Source organism: Lissotriton vulgaris, chromosome 7 (genome assembly GCF_964263255.1).
Source record: "Lissotriton vulgaris chromosome 7, aLisVul1.2, whole genome shotgun sequence".
Taxonomy (NCBI): domain Eukaryota; kingdom Metazoa; phylum Chordata; class Amphibia; order Caudata; family Salamandridae; genus Lissotriton; species Lissotriton vulgaris.
Genome location: NC_141695.1, coordinates 811,406,708 through 811,433,102, shown reverse-complemented (window position 1 = coordinate 811,433,102; position 26,395 = coordinate 811,406,708). Strand labels below are relative to the sequence as shown.

Below are 26,395 nucleotides of genomic sequence, written 5' to 3'. Positions count from 1 at the left end.
TTAAAAAATGAGTTCTTTCTCTAAACCAAGGGAGTTGCCATGGGCGCTGCATTCACTCCAGATCTTGCAATCATTTTTATGGCCGACTATGAGGAGCACTATGCATTCAACGACTCAAACCCATTCAGCCAAAACATAGACCTATGGGTTCGTTACATAGACGACGTTCTTTTGATCTGGACTGGAACAACGTCAGACCTACAGTACTTTCATATCTGGCTGAATGAGAATAGCCCTGACATCAAGTTTACAATATAATCGCACAACAAACGTATTGATTTCCTTGATATCAAAATCTTTGAGGATGATGGCTGACTCCGAACTACTCTCTTCAGGAAGCCAACAGAACGGAATTCCTTGTTGCAATACAGCAGCCACCATCTGCGAGGGCTTAGGGACAACTTACCCTTTGGGCAGTGTGAGAAGTTGGCCTGGTATATGATGCTCACTAGTTCTAGTGATCACCTTGTACCATGCCAAGCAACCCTTATGATGATCGGTTGTGAGTCAACCTTATAGACCAGTTATCCTAGTGGTAACGAGAACAAAGCAGTCTTAGGCTAAACTCTGAAAGGCATGTGAAGCAAGCTGTTTTACCATATGCAACCCCCTTGAATACCAAATGAAAGGACACCACACAGATATATATTGAAAATATATATATATTTATTAACTACAAATATCCCCTATCTCTCTTTATGAGCACAGAAGCACAAGCGTTAAAACAAAACACAGTTAAAATACACAAAAGTTGCACAATATGGATGAGCCCTAGGGGCCACCTAAACCATATACTAAGAAAGTGGTATAAGAGATACCAATCGAAAAGGAAACAGGCCTAGGGCCTTGGGAATCGGTGGAGCTGATCGGGACTAGCAGGGACTAAGTCGGGAAAGGCCCGCGGGACTCGGGTGCAGTGTTTAAAGTGCACGCACTCACCAATGCATTGTCTATGGTGCGTAAAAGTTACAAAGTTAGTTATTTAGGAACCTTCCGAATGACCTAGAGGAGTGAAACTTAAGACACAGACACTAGAGGTGTGTACCAGTGTGGGAACACCGGCGTTGCTGAGTTACCTCACCCACAGGACGCGGGTGCATAGGGTCAAAGTAGTGTCGGGTTTCGTCACGCTGGTCGATGGTGCTTGGAGCTGAATATGCTGCAGGCGGCTCGATGTGAAGAGTTCCGGTGGATCCAAGGGTGGATCTGAAGTGGTGAAGACCTGAAAGCAGAGGGGACAATGTTAAAAGTCACTAGCCAGTGACCACAGTGGAACCAGATTGGAACCAGGCGATGTTGGGTGCAAACAGGCGATGAGGTATAGCTTCTCTCTGCAGCCACGTAGACACGAGGGGTCGAGGACGTCCAGGAGTCGATCACGAGCTGTCCCACGCAGGCTTCTCGCTGTTGGCGGTGTCGACAACTTGATTGGAGCAAACAGGCCTTGGCTAATGCAAGCCACGCAGGAATCGAAAAAGGCTTATCACTCGGACCAGCAAGGTCAGAGCAGGTGCTCCCTTTTACAGGAGCGAGGGCAAGCCTGGAGCAACCAGACCCGCAGTGTAGTTTGTAGGTTTCGTCGCCAAGATGGCCGCTGACCATGTGGCAAGTGGCCGGGATGGCGCATCGAGTGGCACGATGCAAAAGGGCCCCACGCAGATCGTGGAGATGCTGGGGGGCTGATCTTCGGTGCAAGGGCTGCTCGGTGGTGGGGCTTCTCAGTCCTCAAAGTACAACATCGAGAGTGCCTCGGATGCTGCGCAGTCAGCTTCTCGGGGGTCTTTTAAGAGGTCTGGTCCCATGTCTCTCGGTGCCTCCACGGGTCCCTTTTTTGCAGGGAATGTGGATCGGGCTGTGAGAAGTCTGGGAGTCTGGGTCTTGTCAGGCTCTGGGCTCGGGCTCCGGCGGGAGGCTGCGGCAAAGCAGACGTCGAGTTGCTGGATGGTGCCTGTGTTCACAGGGTGGCCACTCCTAGGCCGCAAGGGAGATGCTCTTCAGTCTTCTGTGCAGCAGAATGTCGAAGTCCAGTCATCTTCTTCGTTTAAAGTTGATTCAGGATGATCTCAGGTGCTATGGCACTGCTCCCACTCTGAGGGGTGGATCACCTACTAGGTGCCTCCTCTGGGTGGGACCAAGAAGGGGGGCGGTTACACCCCCTTTCCTTTGTCCAGCTCCTCGCCAGCCCTGGGTCTGGAAAGTCCCAGGACCGGTTTGGACTGGCTTATGCACGGGGACACCTTGTGTGCCCCGGGCATGTCTGATTCTATTCAGCCCTGTCCTACCCAATACACAAAATCCTGTCTGGGGTGGTGCTCGCACCTCCCAAGGCAGGAAACCCTTTGTCCAAGCCTCCCTCGCTGGAAGGACTCCCAGCAGCAGGAGGTCAGACTTGTGTCTGTGGTGGCAGTATCCATTTTGTGATGCTGAGGCTCTGGTTAACTTTAACCGGGGTTAAGGCTATGTACATGTCGTGTCCCTCTAGAAAGGTGGAATGCTATCCCCGTCGACAGAACTGTCGAGGGGATAGTATTCCAAATCGTATGACACCTTACTCGAGCACTCTGCCTCCAGGATTGATGAGGCCTTCCATAGGAGTGGCTGATAGGAACATATGTGTCTAGTTTAGGTTAGGTATAGGTATACTACACCTAAGCAAGAGGTGATTACACCAACTTGCCCTAGCTGAGTGATCAGCCAGTTGTGTCAAATATGGAGGCCAGGCCAGGGGTGGCACAATACATGCTGCAGCCCCTGGTAGGCCTTGGCTACACCTATGCCCTGGGAACCTATGGTACACTGTTACAGGGGCCTATAAGGTGAACCAGTTCCAATTGTGTATGCACCTAGGGTACATGGAGTCCATTTTAAGGAGAGAGCAATTAGTCTGGGGCCCTGAATAGCAGGATCCCAGGTCAACTATGTCAAAAACCAGCTAAACACCAGGCAAAAAGTTTGGGGGTAACCATAGTCAGATATCCACCTTCCTACAGGCAGTTCCTGCGTTTACGCAGGAACTGCTCACCGAAGGCAGACTACATGACAGAATCAGAGGAACTCACTTATCGTCTACAAGAACGGGGATATCCTGCCAGACTCATCAAATTTCGTGCAGACGCTGTCTGCGAGGTTCTCTTCCCCCCATTTCTTTTTTCCTAAATAATTTGGCTAATATTTAGCTATTGCAGAATGGTAGATAAAGACATTCTCTCGTACACTGAGGACTACATTAAACAATTACTCCATGATCCAGCAAACAAATTCTTATCCCCGAATATACCTCCTATTGACTTTTCCCTTAACGATAAGATCAGCCAACTTGAACGTTTGGAGAAGAAACTCATTAGAACCAAACTACATGGCCATTTCCTGGCACAGTGCCTACAGTCTAATATCATTCCGGTTGGATTACAAGTGAAGGTAGAACCAGCGATATTCGTTGACATCCCAAAGTTCAGGAAAGGATTTAGCTTTGTCGCTAACAATTGCTCCAGCCATTGGATGGTGCTTGGGATCGAGACTGCGGCTGAACAAGTCCAAGCCCTCACCAAACTAATATCAGACCTAAAGGCCGAGATCTCCGGCGACACAACACTCACCAATTCCAAAGAAGCTCTGACCAAATTGGTCGCAACTCTTCAGGATTTTGAAACTACCACCATAAAGAAAAAACTAGAGAAGCTTGCCCGTGACATACGAGCGTACGACAAAAAGAGGACATACCCTTATCTTCAGGAGGAATACTATCGTCAAGACAATCAAGGGCATTTCACCAGCCGTGGAAGAGGTGGTTTCAGAGGAAGACGAAATTACACCACTTTCTCTGATTCATCCTACAGCTCAGGCGAGGATTGTGAACAAGCAGGTGCTAGCAGCGGTTACGGCTACCAGGATTCATACGGCCCAGCATATCCCCCAACTTTTTTAGGACGAGGAGGATGGAGACCACCTCGGGCAGAGGGAACAATTGGAACAAAGGCAGTGGCCGGGGCCAACAGAATGCAGAATCATCCTGGGACAACGGACGAGGGAGAGGTACGAAACAGGTTCATTTCCCTCAGGAGGAACATGGAGAGAGGTCCACCCGCAGGAAGAATTACAGGTGGTAAGACCACCTAATAACCCTGTCATTAACATTTCTACACACAATCTAAATGATAACGAAATCAAAGTACTTAGTCGTGGATTATCCTTTGTACCGACATCCCTACCTCATATTTTCACAACCATTGCTGAATTGCACAGTTTCTTCCGCAAAATCAGACTGAGATATTTTTTCAAGGACCAACCATCGAAACCCTCCGGTACGCCTACTGGCCTTCGAACACCTTCGACTTTTGTACCTCCTACGTATGCCATGACTAACAGGATATTGGCATACGAGAGTCTGGTTCTTCAAGATGTCAAGAAAATTCTGAATGAGAAAAAGTATTCCAAGTACAACATCAGCAGAGCCGAGAGACTAGCTGTATCATCTCTTAAAGACAACAGGAGCATTATAGTCAAGCCGGCTGACAAAGGTGGCGCCATTGTCCTTCAGGATGTGGTGAAGTACAAGGAAGAAATCATGAGACAACTCGAAGATGGGATTAGTTAAAGAAAACTACCAGGGGACCCATCAAAAGACCTTGCTCTTGAGATCCTCAAAGTCACCAAGGAAGACTTAGAACAAGGTTTTCTGTCAGAGCAAGAATATCAATATTTGAACCAAAGGAATCCACGCACACCAACCATCTACACTTTTCCCAAAGTCCATAAGAACTTACAGAATCCTCCGGGCCGACCCATTGTTTCCGGCTGCAGCTCCATATTGGAACCCCTATGCCGGTATATAGATTTTTTTCTTAAGCCTCTGGCTGAAGAAACAGGAACATACCTTCGAGACACCATGCACACAATCAATATAGTGGATGGATGGCCATTTGATCCTAACAACGAACTACTGGCCACCTGTGACATTGTGTCACTGTACACCAGTATACCACAGGAAGAAGCCCTAGTAGTGGCTACTATGGCATTGGACAAACGAGAGGCACCGGTAAGGGTTCCAACTTCTTTCATTATCCTGCTGTTGAGAATCGCGATGATGAAAAAAAAAATTCTATTTCAGAACTCTTTTTACCTGCAGACTAAGGGAGTTGCCATGGGGGCTGCTTATGCCCCCGATCTGGCAATAATTTACATGTCCACCTTCGAGACTTTTTACATTCTCAATGATTCCAACCCCTTCAGGCCCAACATACGACTATGGATGCGATACATAGATGATATCCTTTTTGTTTGGGAAGGCATGGATATCGAAATCACTAACTTTTTCACCTGGTTGAACAACAAATCACAGGATATCAAATTCACTATTCAATTCGATAAAACTCGAATTGATTTCCTTGATCTCTCAATCATCGCTGAGGAAGGAGTACTGCATACGACTCTCTTTAGAAAAACTGCAGAACGCAACTCATTGCTTCAATACACAAGCCACCATCCTAGGAGCCTTAGGGACAATTTGCCCTTTGGACAATTTTTGAGGGTCAGACGAAATTGCAGCAAAAAAGAGGATTACATGGCCCAGTCAGAAAATTTGATGAACCGCCTCATCGAACGCGGTTACCCCAAACGGCTGACAAAAAAAAAAAGCTCGAAAAAGGGCATGGTTCAATCCCCGCGAGACATTACTTCAACCTCAGGAACGAACCCAAAATGAAGACAAACGACTGATATGTGTTACCACTTTTTCAACCAAAAGTAATAAGATCAAGAAAGCTGTGAATAAACATTGGACAATAATATCAGAGGATGTGGGATGTGAATTCCCACCCCTACATTCATTCAAGAAAGCTAAAAACATACGTGATCATGTTGTCTGCTCATTCTTAGATAACTGTGCGACGCCTACCATCACGTCCCTTTGGAATCTACCCCCCATTGTGGGACATTTCAAGTGTGGAAGCTGTAAGGCATGTCCATCCACCATCCAAACCAAGGAACTTACTTTCAAACATCACCGAATAAAAATGAAAACGCACACTAACTGTAACACAGCCGATGTTATTTACTGCATAATATGTCCCTGTGACTTAATCTATGTTGGCCAGACGCAACAACGCATCAAAGTGCGTTTCCTACAACACTGTAGCCGAGTCAGATGCCAAGTGGTGGGGGCACCAATAGTCGAACACTATGCGAAAGAGAACCACACTCCAGAGTCCCTGAGATGGACCGTACTGGAACATGGGAAACTGGGCCCCAGAGGAGGAAACATTGCCCCGGTCCTCAACGTTAGAGAACTGAAATGGATACAATTATTCGACTCAGTACAGAATGGTCTTAATGAGTTCAAAAGTAGCTTTGCCCAACTCGCACTTCTTTGATTTACCTTTCTGACTATCCTTTCTGATAATCCAATCATCTGTCTCCTACGTTTCTGAAATACGAATTAAGTTATTGAGCTGTGCATTTTTACCAACCTGCACGGTAGGTACATGCACCACAAGGTCTTAATTCAGGTTTGATGATTACATCAGTGACTCTGGTTGTGTTGTTCTGGTATAATTGACCAATTATGTGTTCCGATTGACAGTATCTATGTTCACACAACAATGTCGAGGTAAACGTCCACCCCCTTGGATCACTGCACACATGTTTTACTAATATGCAAGTTAGGTACTTGTAGCGGTTTGATCCAGGTAGAATATCACCAATGATCTATCAGTTACTTTGGCTACCGCTATGCATCTTTACCACCCTGTGCGGTAGGTACATGCATTAGTGCAATCCCTATCTACATAAATAATCTAGCGTATGTTTTTTGAAATTCACCATTAAGGTGGTTCCACACACATGAATGTTGGAGTACATGTACCAGCTGTAAACAGACAAGCGTTTGCCGTTTTTGATTAATTTCGATCTATTCAACGCTGGGGTTTGTATCGCCCGATGGCCTCTCGGCCATCATGCTAGTATCCGCAGAGAGCGTCCTTGGTTGCCTGGCAACCCTTGTAGCAGTCCTTTTTCAGTATCCATCATAATCCTTACTTTAGACGTAGCTCTGCCCCCATCTTTTGACTTCCTGGTTCCCAGAGCTGTCTCCATTGAACGCCACGAGAACCTTCGTATGCAGAAGCATATCCGATAATAAGGTAAGCTCGGCCGCCTATCTGTGAATAAAACTTCCAGAAACCCTGCTGTTCCAGTACTCATGGGGCCGTGCTTTTCTTTTCCTTCTTTCAGAACCCGATCCGATGAATGCGATCGCGATCTGCTACTTGAGGTAACCAATACTTTCCTTAATGTGTGTGTAGCAAATGTGTAATGCCCCTGGCTTTATGGATTCTAATCACAGTCCCTCTAATTTTTAGAACAATTTTCGAGGTGAACCCTACCTTTCTGGATGGTCCCTGTCCTGGTCCACCTCCGCAAAGGTAAAAACGTGCTTGGGTTCATGTCAGTCCCTCAGTGTACTTCCATTAATGTGCCCAAGCGATGACCACGCTTAGGTCATTTGGATTTTATACCCTTCTGAGTCTTTTTCCCTATTCTTTCTCCCTAGGAGGTTTGCCCACCATCCCCTTGTCCTGATGAAGACCCGCTGCGTAAGGGAAAAATACCCTACAGTTCAATAGGGTCGAAACGTAGACTTTCCCCTTGACCTTACTCCTATGGTTAATCAGGATTTATACAGCCTAATAAGGAGATATTGTTCCTTGTGACTTAAAACAATGACAAATGAATTTCGCTTTATGGCTCCTAAAATACGGAGATCAGCCTAATATGTATATATTGTAAATTATTTACTGTTTATACTCTGTCACTTTTGTTCACCGAAAATCCCTCACTTCACATCCCCCCCTTCCCTATGTGGGCACTTGAAATTCTTGATAAAGTAATAAGTAAAGAATTTTCAAAAAATTGCAGAACCATACAATGGTTGAAATAGGTACGTTGTGAAATAAAACATTGTTTCCTCATTTTTGCTTCTTCTTTTTTCAACTGTTTTTTACCTATCTATATTGTATATAAATCTATTCTCTCTGTCCGGGATCCCTCTGTTCATAATAATCATTACCCAGGTCCCAGTGACTATTTTTGGGTCTAAACCCTGTGTTCATAGCAGACTCATCAAACGGGCACGAAAGCGTGCATGGTACAGCCCGAGAGAGGACCTGCTACAACCGAGAGATAGAAGTGATCCCACCACTGAACGGATGATTTGTGTAACAACTTTCTCGACTAAAAGCAATGCTATCAAAAAGTCGTGAATAAACCCTGGGCACTCATTTCCGATGACATCCAACAACATGCACTTCCCCTCCATGCATACAAACGAGCGAAGAACATAAAAGACCAAGTTGTCCATTCATTCCTTGAAACTCCAGAGCCACCCACTGTATTATCGCTTTGGAATCTTCCTCCTATTCTAGGCCATCATAGATGCGGATCATGTAAAGCATGCCCAATGACAATCCAATCCAAAGAATTCATGCACAATCAACGTAAGATCACTCTGAAATCACAAACAAACTGCAATACAGTGAATGTGATATATGAAATTCGATGTCCTTGCTACCAGCTTTATGTGGGACAAACTCAACAAAAAGTAAAAACCAGAATACTGCAACACTGCAGTAGGATACGGTGTGAAGTACCAGGTGGCCCATTGGTTGAGCATTTTAAGTCACTGGGCCACGCTCCAGATACGCTGAAATGGATTGTTCTCGAGAAAGTTACGCTTGGCCCCAGAGGGGGTAATATCACTATGATCCTTAACATCCAAATGGATGCCCCTTTTTGGCTCTGTCAACAATGGTCTTAATGAATTGGAAAGCAGCAACGCACAAATGGCAACACTATCAAAATAACACGCCACTGCACTATGTTGTATATACAGGTACATGCATCAATCTCGGCATTTGCGATTCCTTAATTGCGATTTTTAAGGAATCGCAATTAAGGAATTGCAAATGCCTATGCATGAAGAAATCGCTAAATAAATTGCGATTCCTTAGAATTCCTTAATTGCGATTCGCATTTTGCGAATCGCAATTAAGGAATCCCTTCCCATTCATTCCTATGGGCCTAGAGGACCATAGGAATGAATGGGAAGACAATCTCAATTTGTGAATCGCAATTAGCTAATCGCAAATTGAGATTGCGATTTCAAGGGTGCAGGGGTGTCCAAAGGACACCCTGTTGCACCCCTGAAATCAAACAATGCACATATGTTGTGTACACACATGCCCTAAGGGCATGTGTGTGCACAACATGAAAGTTAAAAAAATGCACAAAATTGCATATTTTTAACATTTCGCAAAATTACCATGAGGTCCAACCTCATGGTAATTTTTTCTCTCTAATTGCGAAATCGCAATTTTTTTCAGTTTCATGCATTGCTTTTAAGGAATCGCAAAATTGCGATTCCTTAACCCTTTCGATGCTGATGACGAGCTCAGCTCGTCATCACCCACGGGTGTCGTGTGCTGATGACGAGCTGAGCTCGTCATGGTGCCACTAAAATGGCATTTTCCAGCACAGGGGGGGAAAACGCCCAGCAGCCATGTGGTTAAAAGCAATCGCACTTTAAAAAATCGCAAAAATAGCGATTTCTTCTCTTTTAGGATGATGCATCCCAAATAGTGATATGGGAATCGCAAACGGCCGAATTTTGCGATTCGCACCGTTTGCGATTCCTAAATCGCTTGATGCATGTGCCTGTCTGTCTTCACTAATTCGACATCCTACAGTAATTTCTGATCAAATTCGCTACACACTTTCACACATGACGTCCACACAAGTAATGGTGAGTACTTAGTAAGGGGCATGTCAACTTAATGTGTATACTTGATGTTCGCAGTTTTTATTCCTGAAAATGTGCCAGAAAATGTGACACTTTCATCCTCATGTATGAGAGATGCGTGTCTGTTCGCACAAGCTATTTGAGCCAAATTGCTGCATTAGTGTACACTATACGATACTGTCATTATACACCTGGACGCCACACCATCATGTCCTGAGAGGTGCGCGCCCATAATCTGATTTACTATTAGTTCTACATTGATATGATCTAAAAACTATGTTTTGAATTTCTGTTTTGGCATTTTTCGGCCATTAGGTAATAACTCATCCCAATGCGTGGTATTCGAGACCAATATTCTACCCTTTCCCTTGGGCTCGTCATGTTTTAAAATCTGTCTTTTCATAATTTGTTCAACCTAGAATTGCGATACACATTGTGATACTGTTAACCTGGACGCTACACCCTCATGTCTGGAGAGGTGCGCGCCCATATTGTTCTTTTGAATAATTTTGGATACAATTGTGCACTGAAAACTGATACGATCTTTTATTTGCACTGGGAATACCAACTTTGGCATTATCGGCTTTCAATTTCTTTCCTTTTTTTTAGCATGGTTTTACAAAGTCTTTCTACCATTCTCATACGCATCTTGCTTTAGTCCACGTGCACACGCCCGACGCAAAGCTCACCTTCATTACCTGATGCAGCAGAGTTCTCACTCGTTTGCCGACTCAGGAGGCGTACACAGATCCCCTTGATTAATCGAAGGTTGCTTTTCTACCAAACCAGGTATGCGTTCTCACAGTTACTCCCATGAGTTTATTCCTGTACTCGAGCTACGATCCACCAAGCATCAGCTCACTTATCACTCCGCATTTTTTACCTTTTTCTAGAGACTCTTATCGACCGCGGCTGCGGCGAACATTGAGTACTTCCCATTACCTTAATCTAGACCGGCTTGGCTACCCCAAGTGAGTGGTGCTTGGTCCGTTTTCGAGATTCCTTCGCAATATTTGCTACATTTGTTAATTTTTCGCTCATAATGTTTCTCCCTCCGTGTTTTTAATGTTTTCACAGGCAGCTATGTCAGATGAAAGCGCCAGTATTTTGAAATATATATCGTGTTTTCCACATGGATACCACTAACCGTGAGTTTTCTTGTACATGTTTCAATCCCCCTGGGCACATGATAAATACATGCGCTTTTCTTGTATATATATTACAGATTGTCACTCTGTGCCAATTTGGAGTCGGATGGCCCAATCTTAGTGATGTTTCTTTCACATGGTAATTGTCCATTGACCATTCATTGGGTTTTGCATTTTTTAATTGCCAATGGCTATTCATTGTTTTAGGATAACTGAAGCCCCTTCCCCTTCCATCACCGTCCCGATGAAGACCCCGCTCTAAGGTTATATCGTTACCTAGGAACAGCCTTGGGGTGGAAACATCGACTTTTCTTCCTTCCCCCCCCTACCAGCTGACGCCATCTTAAACACAAAAATATGTTGATGAGCAATAAGCATGGTTTATTCTGATAGTGAAGTGTTCATTTATTGTGTATTATTTGTTGGCCTTGGGTTATCACCGACCGCCAATTATAATTGTGAAGATAAGATTAGTCCTCTATCATTCACGCAGGACATCTTCTTACTATTTGTTTCTTCACTTGCACATCTATACCTTTTCACTCCCTGGGGCACCAATCTTACTGGATACAAATATGCTGAAGATATATGCTTTATTCACCTTCTACACATTGTGAGTAAATAACAGTGTGTCTGACCTTTAAATAATCCTTGTGTTTATTTTATTTTATAATTATATGATCATTTTGAATTGTTTACTTTGTCGTATAGACTGTGAACTGGGACCCCTCTTTCATATGTACCGCATTGCACCCAGGTCCCAGTGACTTTAATGGGTATACCCATCCACTGAACTAAAAACAAATATCAGCAAATTACACATTGGCTGATGTAGCTATCAGAAAAAAGGGCTCAATGAAAGTGCTCTCTGTAGAAACACATTATTGACTCACAGACCAGTGGGCTGCACTCAAAATAACATAATGAATTAGTCATTTGTAAACCAGTTCTACAACATACCCCGTTCTATTTGTACACTACATACAATAGTTTGGCTTGAATGGAGCAAACACTATTATGATAAAACAAAACACATTACCTTCACTGTCCCAAAACAATGTTGTTTCAGCTTTTTGAAGCTGAATGTCAATTTCATCCAGCTCATTTTTAACCAGTGGATACTCTACTGGAAGAATTGTTTGCTTTATCTGCCAAAAGGAAATTGCATTCATAAGAACATGTTTATTCAAAGTTATCTTTAATGCATTTTTAGTTTATGAAAAATATGTTAGCAGCAACAATTCACCAACAGAGAAGCACAAAAAAGCTATTTAAATCAGCAACTCAATCTTGAGTATAGAGCAACTTAAAACTTGCGAGTCCCAGTCTCTTTATATTTTCTATCCTCCAAAAGGTACCAATTTCTAGGCCATGACTACCCATAGCCTGACATTTTACAAAACTCTTATGTTGCTTAATACCTTTCTTGTCTGCTAATTATATAGATTTTTCTACTTAATGAATATTTGGCATTACTTACCTTCGGTACTTATCATAATTACGAATTCTTGTATAGCGCATAGTTACATGTGAGGTTTACCAGCGCTGGAGGACAGTGGTGGTCAATAACCTGAATGGGTGATCTAGAATAGCCATGTTTTTAACTGTCTGTAGGACGAGATCAGGGAGTTGCAACCTCTGATTGAATCAGGAAGTGTGTTCCACAACTTAGGGTCAATGAAAGAGAATGAGTGACCGCCTATTCGAGAACATCTGAATTTAGGCACTAGAGGCAGTTTGCGGGAGGGAAGATATGGCACAGCCAACTGAGCCGATGTGGAACTTGATTTATTACTTAAAGCAGAGAGCCTTGAAATTGATGCGTTTATCCACAGTAAGCAAGCCAGTGGAGGTCATGAAGAAGACAGCACACTGAAGAGTATTTGGGAAGACGGAATAGCAGCCTTGCTGCAGTGTTTTGAATAATATGAAAATGCCTGATTACTGCCTTATCATCGCCCAGATGGAGGATGTTGCCACAGTCTAATCTAGAAAGAATCATGGCCTGAATTATTGTTCTTTTGACAGAGAAGGGTAGCACCCATAGACTCTTTTGAGCCATTTCATTGTGGGAAGACAGGAGGAAATAATCTTGGCTACTTGCCGCTACATAGACAAAGTGTAGTCCAGCCACATGCCCAGACTTTTCATCTTGTTGGCCGGTTCGTGGAGTGAACCCAAAGTGGCAAGCCAGTGCAGGAGGCCCCAAAGCTAGGGCTTTTTACCGCGTATTAGCACCTCAGTCTTATCCCCATTCAGCTTCAGGAAGTCAGAGTTAATCCAGTTGGCAACATGGCTGAGGCAAGAGTTTGGATATTTTGAGCCGGCTTCCCGTTCCGACAATGGAGAGGAAATGATCTAGGCATCATCGGCAAAGGAAAGAACAGTCAAACCATGGCTTTCCAATTGATCTGCTAAAGGGTGGACGTATATGTTAAAAAGCATGGGACTGAGAGCAGATTCCTGTGGGGCACGACTGGTGAGTGAATGCAAGCTCGACACTGTATTGGTGGAAAAAAACAGAAAGGAGTGGTCAGCTAGAAAGGATTTAAGTCAAGCAAGAGACATATTTTGAAGGCTAAGTGGAGCCAGTCAGTCGATAAGCTTGTTATGAGACACCGTGCCAAAAGCCGCACTGAGATCAAAAAGAATCAGTGTTCCCATGCCACCCCTGTCTAGGAGTTGGCAGAGGTGTTCAGTGACTCCTAGCATGGCAACATCTGTGCAGTGCTCTGTACTAAATCCTGCCTGGAAGGGGTGAAGGGCATTTTGGGGTTCTACTTACGAGGAGAGTTGAGCGTTAACATGATTTTTCTAAAATACTAGACAGAATGGGGTGTAATGAGATGGGTCAGTAATTGGTCCAGTTAGAACAGAGGTCTTCAAACTTTGTGATGCCGAGACCCCCTTGTAAAACCTTTTTAGGCGTAAGAACCCCCTTCCAACAAAAGCTTCTAGAAACTGGTACTCCTCATCAACTTTTGACAACCATAAATGCGCCTGTTAGACCTCATCACATCCGTCCATCATTCATCCACCCACACTTTCACACATCCATCCATCCACCCTTTCATCCTTCCATCTATACATCCATCCCTTACCCATCCACCCTTCCATCCATCCACCCATCATTCATCCAGCCACCTTTTCACACATCCATCCATCATTCATCCATGCAACCTTTTGTCCATCCATACATCCATCCACCCTTTCATCCTCCCATCCATACATCCATCCTTCATCCATCCACCCTTTCATCCCTACATCCATCCACCCACCCTTTCATCCATCCATCCACCCATCATTCATCCCCCCACCTTTTCACACATCCATCCATGCATCATTTATCCATGCAACCTTTTATCCATCCATCCATCCATACATCCATCCATCCACCCTTTCATCCATCCATCCTTCATCCGTCCACCCTTTCATCCTTCCATCCATACATTTATCCTTCATCCATCTATCCTTCATCCATCCACCTTTTCATCCTTCCATCCATACATCCATCATTCATCCATCCACCCTTTCATCCATCCATTCATCCATCATTCATCCACCCATCTTTTTACACATCCATCCAGCCATCATTCATCCATGCAACCTTTTATCCATCCATACATCCTTCAGCCATCTACCCTTTCATACTTCCATCCATCCACCCTTTCATCCATCCATCCACCCTTTCATCCATCCATCCACCCTTTCATCCTTCTATCCATACATCCATCATTCATCCACCCATCTTTTCACACATCCATCCATTATTCATCCATGCAACCTTTTATCCATCCATACACCCTTCATCCATCTACCCTTTCATCCATCCATCCACCCTTCCATCCATCCATTCACCCATTATTCATCCACCTACCTTTTCTGTGCCTCTCTCATGGGGGGCGGGGGGGGGGGGGGGTCAGTATCTCTCTGCGTCTTCTTCCTTCTTCTTTCCCGCTCATGGGAGGGCATCTCTGTGCCCCCCTGCTGGGCGGGTGTCACGGGCCCGCAGCTCCAGGCGCGCAACATCCATTGAACTCAAAGGGCTACAGTAAACAACAGCCTGCTCCCCCAGGCCCCCCCCCTCTCAATTTGTAGTCCATTTATTTTTTCTATGAAATTACGTACTATTGCTATTATCTACCAGACGTGCAGCAAAATAGACTTACTTAGAATATCCGTGTTCCTTTTCAGATCCAACATTCATTGATTTTTTTTAGTTACCCTTTGACATTACTATAACTTTAAATAAGCTACAATACAAGAATTTTCAGCAATCGAGGAAAAATTCTGTTTTGCCACTGAACTTTTTCATACAAGGAAAATGTGTTCGTATTTTTTTGGGGACTTTTGCTGTTATTTGGCACCACCACTTGATAGCGCCTGTAGTCTGCTGCCTTACCCCGCTATATTTTCCGGCACCAGCCCTGGTTATGTGGAGGAAGAGTGACTAATTGAACAATTCAGTAATTCAGCACAGAAGAATAAAGATTATCCCAAACTGTTAAAGCTTACCTTTAATATCAGGATAATGCTTTGCATGATGCACACTACAGCCTGCTCCCCCAGCCCCCAGCCCCCCATCCCCCATATCAACCCCTACCCCCTCCTGCCCAGCTCGTGTATGTGAGCCCGGCTGAAACGGCTTCAGGGGCACACACACAGCCACACCCGAGTACTTGACAGGTCTTTAAAAGACCTTTTACTTGTTAATGAGGCTTGGATGTTTTTCACACCTCTGTGTGAATTAGGCCTCCGCTGTGAGCACCCTCGATCAGCCCAGCAGCTGAACTGCACTCTGTTGAATCTGCAACCCCCTTTCAAGGACTCCACGACCCCCCTGTGGGTCGCGCCCCACAGATTGAAGACCTCTGAGTTAGAAGGATCCAAGTGAGGTTTGTTTCTGCAGAGGGCATACTAGGGTTTGTTTCCAAGCTTTAGGTAGTGACCTTCTCTTAATAAGGAATCCAAAAGATTCCCTAATAAAGACAGGATATGAGGACTCAAAGAGCTCTGCTTAGAGGGAGGGAGAGGATCAAGTCGGGAACTTGATTTAATGGACCGTAAGTGTGAGATGGGAGTAGCGTAATATCTTGTGGAATTATTTCCTTGTGTGGTGCAAGTGTAGGGTTGAGTAAAGGGAAGCAGTTTCGGGTGGGAAGGAGCCCTTAGCTACTGTGGCCAGAGCAAGGTCAATGTTTGTCACCTTATTGACAAAGAAATCTGCCAGAGCTTCGCATTGATTCTGAGACCGTGAGGAATGGGGCGCAATATTGCTGGGGTTGGAAAGGTCTTAGACTGCTTTAAAAGGGGTCTTGTGACAATTTTGTGCTTTTAATATTTTGTCAGAATAAAAAGCAGCTCGGGGATTCTGCAGTGAGCATGGTAGACATTCAGGCTATCTTAAAATCTGACTTTGAGTCATTATCATATTGCTTTCTCCAGGCTCTTTCAAGTCTTTTGTAGGATTTATTTTCTTCCTGTAGGGTCTCATTACACCATGGTGCCGGAGGGTGCTTCCTGGCCCCAGTTCTAAGTTTAGCTGGCAGGGTTAAGTCAAGAGAGTTTCGTAGCCAGTTGTCGATCATGGGGAGTTCAGAGGAAACCTGATATACTAATTCAAGGAGAGTATCCGATAGACTAGTATTGAGAGCAATGATATACAATTTGGTCCAGTTTCAGGCCATTGCTTTGGGTCTGGTTACTGTAGAAAAAGATGGGGGATACATGGTAGGTAAAGGGGGACTGCAAAATGATCGGTCCAGAGTAATGGTAAGGTTGAGGCTGAAATGAAGCCAGTGACGTTGGAGAAAATGGGATCCAGCAAATGGTCAGCTATGTAAGTTGGATTGGAATTAATTAAGTCAAGGATGAGAATACCCAGATTGTCGATCAAGGTGTGACTTACTGTTCTTTCTGGTAGACACTCTATCTAACTGCAGAATCCTAACCTTTTGAATATTCCTCATGGGTCAGATTTGGTCTAAAATACTTTTGAGCAGGACTCCTTCTACCGGTAGGTGGTATCACGTGGCTCCAAACTGATGCAGTTTCGATCTGGAAATGACACGAGGGGCCCACGTAAGTGCCACTGTTCAACACCAACAGCAAATTGGCTTTAACAAGTGTGCAGGTTCCTAAGCTTGGTATCTTAGTAATAGATCCAAATTGGCCCGCGCAGTAGAGTAGCTCTTCATACAGTGATGCACTCCTATGAGGAGGGAGGCCTAGAGACCCCGTGCTTTGACTTATAATATTACGTGCGCAGCTGCAAACGGCTGCCAGATGGTTCGCGGATGCAGACTTTTGGGAGACGCAACTATTGGCGGGTAGAGCAACGGTGCTGGAGTTACGGGTGGCTTTGATGCGGGGCAGAGGGGCGAGTGAGTCTTGCGTCGTAAGGCACACGGCGAGCGTTTGGCACCGATTCATAGAGAAAGTCTTGCGAACAGCGCCCTTCCATAGGGAATCCTGGCACCCATGGTGACAATGGAACAACATATGTCATTCTGTGCCCGGCGCGAGGGGGGCTGTGAATCCCTGGCCGACCTATACCCCACCGAGACCATTCTAACTTATGAACAAGCGGAAGAGACCTTCAGCCTTGGGAGAGGGCAGTATATACATTATCAGGGTCTGCGCGATGTAGTGCAGTCAATTTGGGCTCAGTATCCGGAGGCGCCCCCAATGACTCACATCTTAAATATTCTTCTGTCCTGCGGCAGAGAACGCAGGCTCATTTCCCTACTATATGCAGCTATGCGACGGGACTCGGCCCCACCGTTGCCACCGGCCTGGGTGGCCTGGGAGGTGGATTTGGGTACGCCGCTGGACCAAGGGCAGCGTAAGCGCATAGGGGCTCTAACACAGAAGGTCTCATGTAACGCACGTTTTAAATTAATACATTTTAACTTCCTACACCGCTCCTACCTTACTCCGATCTTATTGAAGCGTTATTCCGCAGACAGGGGGGATAGTTGCCCCAGATGCAGCGCAGAGGGGGCGGGTTTCCTGCACTTAGCTTGGGACTGCCCATTAATTAAGTGCTTTTGGGCGAGCGTTGTACATCACATATCTGCCACTACGGGCCTCCGCATCACACTAACACCTTTGCACTGTTTGCTGGCGCTGTTCCCTAGACCGAGGAAACGAAAGCTGTCCTATAGATTACTGCAATTGATGTTGGTGCTGGCTAGGCTCAGGGTGGCTATCACTTGGATGGGACAGAGGGCCCCAGAGATACCCACATGGCTCAGAGACGAGAGAGAATGGTCCCTAGCAGAAGAAACACATATGCCGCGCTGCAGGAGAGATGAGAAATTACAAGAGGACCTACTTGCCTGGCGAGCCATGTGTATTGCAGGATTGGGAGTAAGGGTGCAAACTTCCCAAAGCGATTCGGAAGGAACGAGCGGCGAGTTAGGTTCGCCGCAGGGATCGGGGACGGATGAGGAGGCAGGGGAGTTTCCTAAGTTGTAGGTAGTACAATGATAGTGCAGAGCATGGTTATTTACTCAAGATGATACCTCTTTATGTGTATATTACTCTGCTGTGCCTCATGGTTATACGTGTATCCAGGTGAAGCCTCTATCCAAACAAAAGTGCCATAATGAGACAGTCGATTTGTATACGTATATTGTTCTGATGCCAATTGGGGGGGGTGTTGTAACTGTAATAATATAAACCTGAAAAATAAAGTTAAAAAAAATAAATAATAATAGATCCAAATCACAGAACAGGGAGTATGGGAGGGTCATGAGGAATCAGTGGTTGGAAAATAGTTTCCACTAGAAAGAGTATTACAGAAGTAAGTAACTTGTTCTTCTGATAGAGATTTATAATTGTAGATTCCTCACCTCTTAAATAGATAACAGAGCAGTACCTGTTTGAGATGGGTCTGTGAATTGGCTCGAATAAAAAAAATCCTGTGTGACTGAGCTGGCCTAATGCCATTCTCTGTGAACCTGGCTATCCAGAGAGTAATGCTTCGTGAAGATATGGAGTGACACTCATGTAGCTGCCTGGTAGATGTGCTCCATTAAGGGCAAGCTAGAGGGGTTTGACAAGTGGGGACGCAGGAACAGCAGTTGACTGGCTGTTGTGTTGTCCCTGACCGTGGTCGGTGGGTGCCACTGTCTCAGCCACAATAGGGCTTGGCACACTGCTGGGGTTGAAGCAGCTGCCTCAGTGCTCCTGTGAAAAAAAAGCTGCAAAAGGAATGAAAAGACTGATGAAGCTGGCATGGCTGAGCATACAGGCCAAGAAGTGGGCTGTGGCCCTGCTCTCTTTGAAGCACTTGAGGGCGAAATAAGCCTTGTGCTAAAAAAAAAGTTCCCGTCAAAGAGCATGTCTTTAATGGCTGATTAGACATTGCCCAAAATGCTTTTTGATCACATCCAGGTATTCCGATAGATGACATAGCTAGTGCCAATTGTTCAACCGAAAGAGTTTGTGGTATTCATCCTGCAGCAAATAGTAAATTTAGTAGCGTCTCAGCCCGTCCTGAATAGGCGGTCTCATTATGGGACAGAGGTTTTCTGGTAGACCTGGGAGGATCTGAACAACTGAATCCCAGAGGGTATGGCATTATCAACCCAGTAGGCAAGTAACCTTAACAGAACAGAGGGCCAAACTCATAGAGAAAAACACTCTGGTTCCAAATGTCTCCGCCTCTTTGACTCACTTTCTGGGGGAGTAGTTGGAAAAGTGTTAGGGTTTGTCTTACGAGTAGAAGCTTGTATCACTAAACCTCCAGGAGAGGGGTGTGGAGACAAAAATGAAGGTCACCTGAGACAGGGTATTGGAGCTTCAATATTTAGCTATTTACTGGGGGGCCAGAACAAGGTTTGGCCCAGGCCCCCAAGAAGATGTAGGTCAGTACCTCATTGAAAAGCAGCAGGGGCTCAGCAATTATTTGCCCCTGCTGGAGTCGGGGCCGATTGGCCCGAAGGCGCCGTGGAACCTGATGGAGGAGTAAGCGACCTCATGGCCGAGAGGAAGGCCTCGATCTCCTCCAGCGTTGCGTGCTGCCCAGGAACCAGCAGGTATGGAGCAGGCCGCGACACCCGTGGCTCCGGCGGAGCCGCGTGGGCGGTGTCGCCCGAACCCCCGGCTGCGTCGCCCGAGCGTCGGTGGGGAGTCAGAAGAGCGATGGCGCCTCTTCGACTTCTTGTGCCTCTTACCTGAGGACTTCGAGCGCGAAGACCGATGACGACTGCCGGAACTGTGGTGACTACGGCCCCGCGACCGGTCCCTCGACCTCCTCTCGGACCGGAACCTCGAGCAGCGCGGGGCGGACTGCTGAAGCTCGAGTCGCTTACAGGACCGCTCCCGTCTAGCTTTAGACGTCAGGGCCCGGCAGTAGGAGCAGGACTTGTCGTCGTGGTCCGGGCCTAGACAGTGCAGGCACCGGCGTTGGGGGTCGGTAACCGACATCAGTCATGTGCAGTCAGCGCAGGGCTTGAACCCGGGCATCCCTACCGGCACCTTCGGAGTCGAAAGACTTCGAAAAGAGATCAAAAAGGATCGTAAAAAGTTAGTCAAAAATTGACTAGGGTACAACTTTTTCCGGATCTACGCTTGCTGGCACGGAAAAAAGAAGAAATGACGTCAGCGCGTGGAGGCGGTGTCTAAGTACTCCGACAACGTCATCACAGTGCCCACGACGCCGATGACGGACGCGGAGCCCTGGACGACGCCTACTGAAGCACATGGGTACTGCTACGCAAACATTTCTGGATCCAGTCTGACGCCTGGGGATATTCTAAGGTAAGGAATCTATCACTAACGTGTCTCTTTCAGATTCAACATTTGAGAAACAAAACTTATCAAGGACCATTTCTCGTAAAAAATGATCAAATAACAGTTTCGATTATAATACAAAATGGCGTCTTCGAGAACTAAAATGGTGGCAGAGATGTTAACCTAACTGACATAACTGTTAATTGCGTATGCATTTGTAAGACCTGGGACCATTGGTCTGAGTCTCCCTTCCATTTTTTTACTGATTGCCTCCTCCATTTTTGTTATGTTTTGCTGGTTTAGATGCTTTGGGAACTTTGCCACTGCTATTCAGTGCCACAGTGCAAGTGCTCCCTATTGTAAATTCATGCAATGATTAGTGACCCCATGATTGGCTTATTTGATTTACTTGTCAGACCGTAGTATAGTGCACCAAGTGTGCCCAGGGCCTGTCAATCGAATGCTGCTGGTGGGCTTTCAGCAGTGATTGTGCCACCCACAGAAGCAGCATGTAAAGTGTAACTTAGACCTGCCATTGGGAGCCTATGTGCAGCCAAGGGCTGCCATGTTGACTTGGCAAGTGCAAACACTTGCCAGTCCCTAAACCTTCCCTTTTCTACATATCAGACACCCCTAAGGTAGGCCCAAGGGCAGGGTGCATTGTATGTAAAAGGTAGGACATGCCCTGATGTGTGTGGCATGTCCTGATAGTGAACTACATCCATTTTTGTTTTTCACTATTGCAAGGCTACCTGTGTCCATAGTCCATAATGGGTAGTTTGATTATAACATCTTATAATCCTAACTGACCCAGGGAACATGGTAGAAATTCGAGTTTAGTATGCCTGAACTCAGGATGATAAAATACAGTGAATTTGGTTTAACATTCTGTGTTTGAAAATACCACTTTTCGAAAGTGTGTATTTTCGTACCTAACCATCCAACCTGCTTCTGCGAGCTTGTGTATTGCATGTTTGGTTTGTGAATGACAGGGGCTAGGGAGGCTCCAGGAGACAAGGTGAGTCAGCACAGGGCTGAATAGTCCTAGCTGTATGTAGAGCGGTGGGTAGAGTAGCACCTGGGCCTGAATTGGGCTGTGCCAGCCTCCCACAATGCTGATTCTACCTCCTGTGGTGTGTCTGAGGACCCTGGCCAACCCTGACAAAGGAAGAAGGTGCGAACTGGCAGAATGCACCCAGAACTTGTTTGAACTAGGAACAGGACCCTCTGCCTTCAGAGGACAAATGATTTACTGGTATAAATATTGGGGCCCAGACCCCAGGACTTTAGATTACTTCTGGGAAAACAAGATGAACCTTTGCCAAGGAAAAGAACCAAGGAAGCTGCAGGAGTTTGGACTGCCCCTCTGTGTGCTGTTTGCTGGGTTGGCCTGCAGGAACTTTAAAGGAACTTTCATCATCTTGCAGAATATTTCTCCAAGGGCTTGAACTTGTGCTTGCCTCCTGCTGAAGTCTCAGGGCTACAAGACTTCACCACCAGCTCCCCCTGAATTTACTTGCTGGGAATTCTATCTGCAGAAGCCTGCGTGTCGCTGGGAGCTGGAAGCGCGACTCAGCGAGAAGAAGTGTGTCGCCGTCGCAGCTGTTGCCGTCGCATCGCCGAAGAGGCGTGTCGCTGCCGCAGAGGCCGCTGCTGCAATACCAGAGAAGCATGTCTTCATCGCAGCTGTTTGACGTCTCATCACCAGAGAAGCGTGTCACAGGGCCTGTAGCGGCTCCAAAGTTACAGAGTTCACTGCACAGCTGTCGGGTGTGCAAGCATCATCTTCACGTTGTTACATCGCATCAAGGGCGACATCTTATTGCATTGTACCGGATTGTCTCATTACATCAAGGCACCATATTGCAGCATCGCAACCGGAACGCAGTTCGAGAATGAACGCATCACCTCCTCTCCGGTAAGGAATAGACACATCCCCTACGCTGCATAAGCATTGAGGCTCGACGCATCGCCTCCCCGAAGCAAGGAACTGTTGCATCACCCTCCCTGCGAACCTTTTGTTTGTTTTGCGTTATGCATCCAATGTACTGTTGTGAGAAACGTGTCGCATTTATCATCAACTTGAACTAAGTTACTTCTACCACCTTTAAGTTTATTTTAAGTATAGTATTGTGGATTGTTGTCGTTTGTGGTCTTGTGTTAAGTCTATATAAAGAATACTTATTTTTATAAAACCTGGGTGGTGTCCATCTGTAGTATTTTCACTGTATAACTGTATGTGTTCACAGATTCCTCTGAGATAAGCCTGTCTGCTCATGCCAAGCTACCAAGGGGACGAGAAGGGGTTATCCAGGAGTGTAATCCCCTTTCCCTGACTAGAAGCAAGGGTCCCTATTTGGTCAAAAATACCTACTTCTGCCTACGCGAGACCCCCAGTTCTAACAGCATCCAAAAGGAATATATTATATCTAAAGCGCCCTGTTTTCCGTTTTTACGTATTTTTACAGATAAATACAGACAGAAAACAATGTGTTTCAGTCTGCATTTATTTTTAAAGGCGGATAAATACAGAAATGTGTGCTTCTTTGAATGAACCTCTGTGCTGTCTTTCATTAATTATAGCCTAATAGCTGAGCAGATGGACAGCATGGAAAATGACAAAACAGGATGACATTTCTTTAAATAATGGCATTTGTAAACATGCATTTGTGGTATAATGCTAATATTTACCAGTAGATGTATTAGTATGTAATATTTGGTAGCTTAAATAGTGAAAATATGACAGAGATCAAAGTATGAGTGCACGTAGAACAGTTAAATAAATATGGAAATGTAGTTTTACAACTTAATTTTTACGCAAAACACAAAATGAATATGGATAAATACAGATGAAATGGGTAAAAAATAAATATGGATAAATACAGACGGAAATGTTAAAAAAAAAAATACCATAAAACCGGAAGCCCTAATTATAAGATAGCTAAATAAATGCTAACATAATCGGGTAAAATACGAGCAATATGTCAGTAATATGTTTCAGTTCTAACAGACTCTCCTTTTAGCATTATTTAGCTAATATGGAAGCTTTTATTATTGCTATCAGGTTAGGGTCTTTACAATTAAACCTGCCTCTTGAGTGACTATCAAGTCTTGATAATGCTAACCTGTCAGAGTGACATTTGTTTTATCAATATACAGATTATCAAAATACATTTCAGCCATGCAATCTGGGTACTCTGTCCCTCTGGGCTTTCTATAATATAAACAAGGGCCAGGATATCCCATCCCAAATTCGCCCTTTTCCACTGTGAAATGGGGAGGACGAACATATGTATAATTCACCAACGACAATGGGTAGGTAGTCCATAAACCTGTAACCGAATTAGTGGGATAGCAAGCTGTGCTAGCTCCGAAAAACTTCTAGGGGCCAATTCACAGAACTAACTTACGACGAAATCCTAAACTTGCTACTTTTGGTATTCACAGAAGGCATTTATTAGTGGTAAAGTTAGGATTTTGTCTTAAGTTAGTTCTGTGAATCAGGCCCATAGTGCATATTTAACAAAATATTACTTTGAATAGCTCTTTTACTACGATCTGAAGAGACAATACGATATAAAACACATGATGGGGTAGCACCAGAACTCCCAAGACCCAAAACATCCCCCCTCCCACCAATAAGAACAGTAATATACAAACAATACAGAACACCTTTTTTTCTGAACAACCAATCCAAACTGAGCTCCCCCGGTCGCAAGGTAACAAAAGGCTGTGTAGTGTAGTTCCTATTTTCCCAATAGGCCCTGCGCATTGGAATAACAAACAGTAGTATCGACGTAGAAGTGCGGATCTTCCAGGCCTCTACTGACTATGCTAAACTTAATTGGGTTTGTTACCAACTAGCTCAGAGGTCACTGGAAACTTTCTTCTCTGAATAGGAAGTGATCAGCTTCCCTGGTACAGACAAGAAGGGATTCAGTTTTCCAACAACCGTGCAACATGACAACTTTGCTCCTCAGATAAGAGTCAATCTCTAGAGTCGTGTGAACAATAGACAGTTATTTTACTCAGTCAGTGGTTGTGCAGTTTACTTTCACAATATGTAGAGAATAGAGAGACGGGCGTTGTCAATAAAGGGTAACATTTATTGAACAGTCTTTCTTCTCGTACAAGAGAAATGAATTGCCACAATTGCAAGACTTGTTATTATAAAAAGTACGTACAGTAAGATGAGTATTGCAAAATAATACTGTAAAAGCATTGATATGATTTCTTAGCCATACAATGGTTTAAAATGAATAAAACATATATACATTCATATATACATTAGGCTAAAATACTCAACTGGTGCTTCTAACTACGCCTACCCCAGTGTACCTGACCTAAGCCTAATACTTGGGAGGGGAGTGAGTAAGTAGCTTTAAGTTAAGTTGGTTTTGCCAAGGTTTGCTTCAAGAATTCTCTCTAAGGGTTTAGTCAACATCATACCTCTGGAATAGAATGATGGAGGTCTGGTATCTCCTTCAGGGACTCGATATCCCAGTCACCCGCAAGGGTAGGCTGGAAACGCCGGGGCTGGATTTCTCTGCAGGAGAAAAGACAGCGTCTCTCTCAGCTCGTTGAGGAAGAGGAGGGGCAGTGTCCGGGGGCAGCTTGCATCTGCTGGGCTCTTGCAGGGGGACGGCTGTTCAGCTCCTAAGTTCACCACACCATTGTTCGCTCGTTAGCAGCGATAGCAGTAGCGATAGCAGCTATGGTATCATCAGCATAACAGCAGCAACTTCAGCAGCGTTTGCTTAAGGCAACGTTGGTAATATTTATACCTGAAAGGTGCCTTGTTTGACGTAAGTTTTTGGACATAAGACGTCAATAAAGATGTCACTAGGAAGTGATCGTCTATCAGTGCTCATTAGAGTTCTATTACTAATCAAAACATAGCAAGCGGGGCTTTCCCAGGTTGCTGAGTTTTTATCTTGTTGAAGAACTCGGAGTGTTAATCTAGGAATCTTAGATGGTAACTTCTGCTATGTCATTGTACTAATTAGCTGCAAAGGAAGTGGCAGAGAAAGCGATTCTGAAATGTGGCTCTGTTCGTGTGAGGCCAGGGAAGAGTTTCTGAATATTGCATTTGATCGGTTATGCTAATATAGGGAATAAATGGATTTATAGCCGTATAGGGGCATAAGGTCACAGTATCGATCAGGGTCCTAGATTAGAACGCTACACCCACTCCACGAATTCATGTCCATCAAATTACTAAAACTAGACCAATAAGATGCATGTGTAACATTGCCCACCCCAAAACACATATATGCATTTGAAATAGGCGTATTTCTAATACGTGAAAATGTAGGTACTGTACGTTTTTGAAGCATATAAATCATTCAAAAATTATAGCATATGAAATCAATGAACGATTTTGCAAAAAGAATTACACATGAAATATCTCTGAATACAGAAAGGAAGGGCGAGATAATTTCATCACATATAAATGCACTGCAGTAAAATGTGCTAGAGGCTGGTGTAAAGTTATTATGTCTCTAGATGTATCTAAAAATATAGAAGTAGAAGCTTCTGTTCTTTATGAATAGTTCTACTTTAAGCAAAGAATTTTTCGTGCCACAAAGGGTGAATATTAAAAAGTGTTCAATTCAAAAGAATTATTGCTTGAACGGGGAAAATAGAGTTCCAACGCTTTTAGCAGTTTTTGTTGTTCAAAACTGAAGGCCGAATTCAGAGTTCATGGGAACGCTGT

The 26,395-nt window shown here is 44.8% G+C and overlaps 1 protein-coding gene across 1 annotated transcript in view; it reads right to left on the bottom strand.

Annotated features, from left to right (window-relative positions):
• The window catches only part of DNAH17 (dynein axonemal heavy chain 17), a 15,539,113-nt gene that overhangs the window by 12,198,723 nt on the left and 3,313,995 nt on the right, over positions 1-26,395 (bottom strand). Inside the window, exon 15 of the mRNA XM_086931082.1 lies at positions 11,978-12,086. Within this exon, the coding sequence (XP_086787208.1) occupies positions 11,978-12,086 (109 nt within the window). The remainder of the gene's footprint in view (positions 1-11,977; positions 12,087-26,395) is intronic.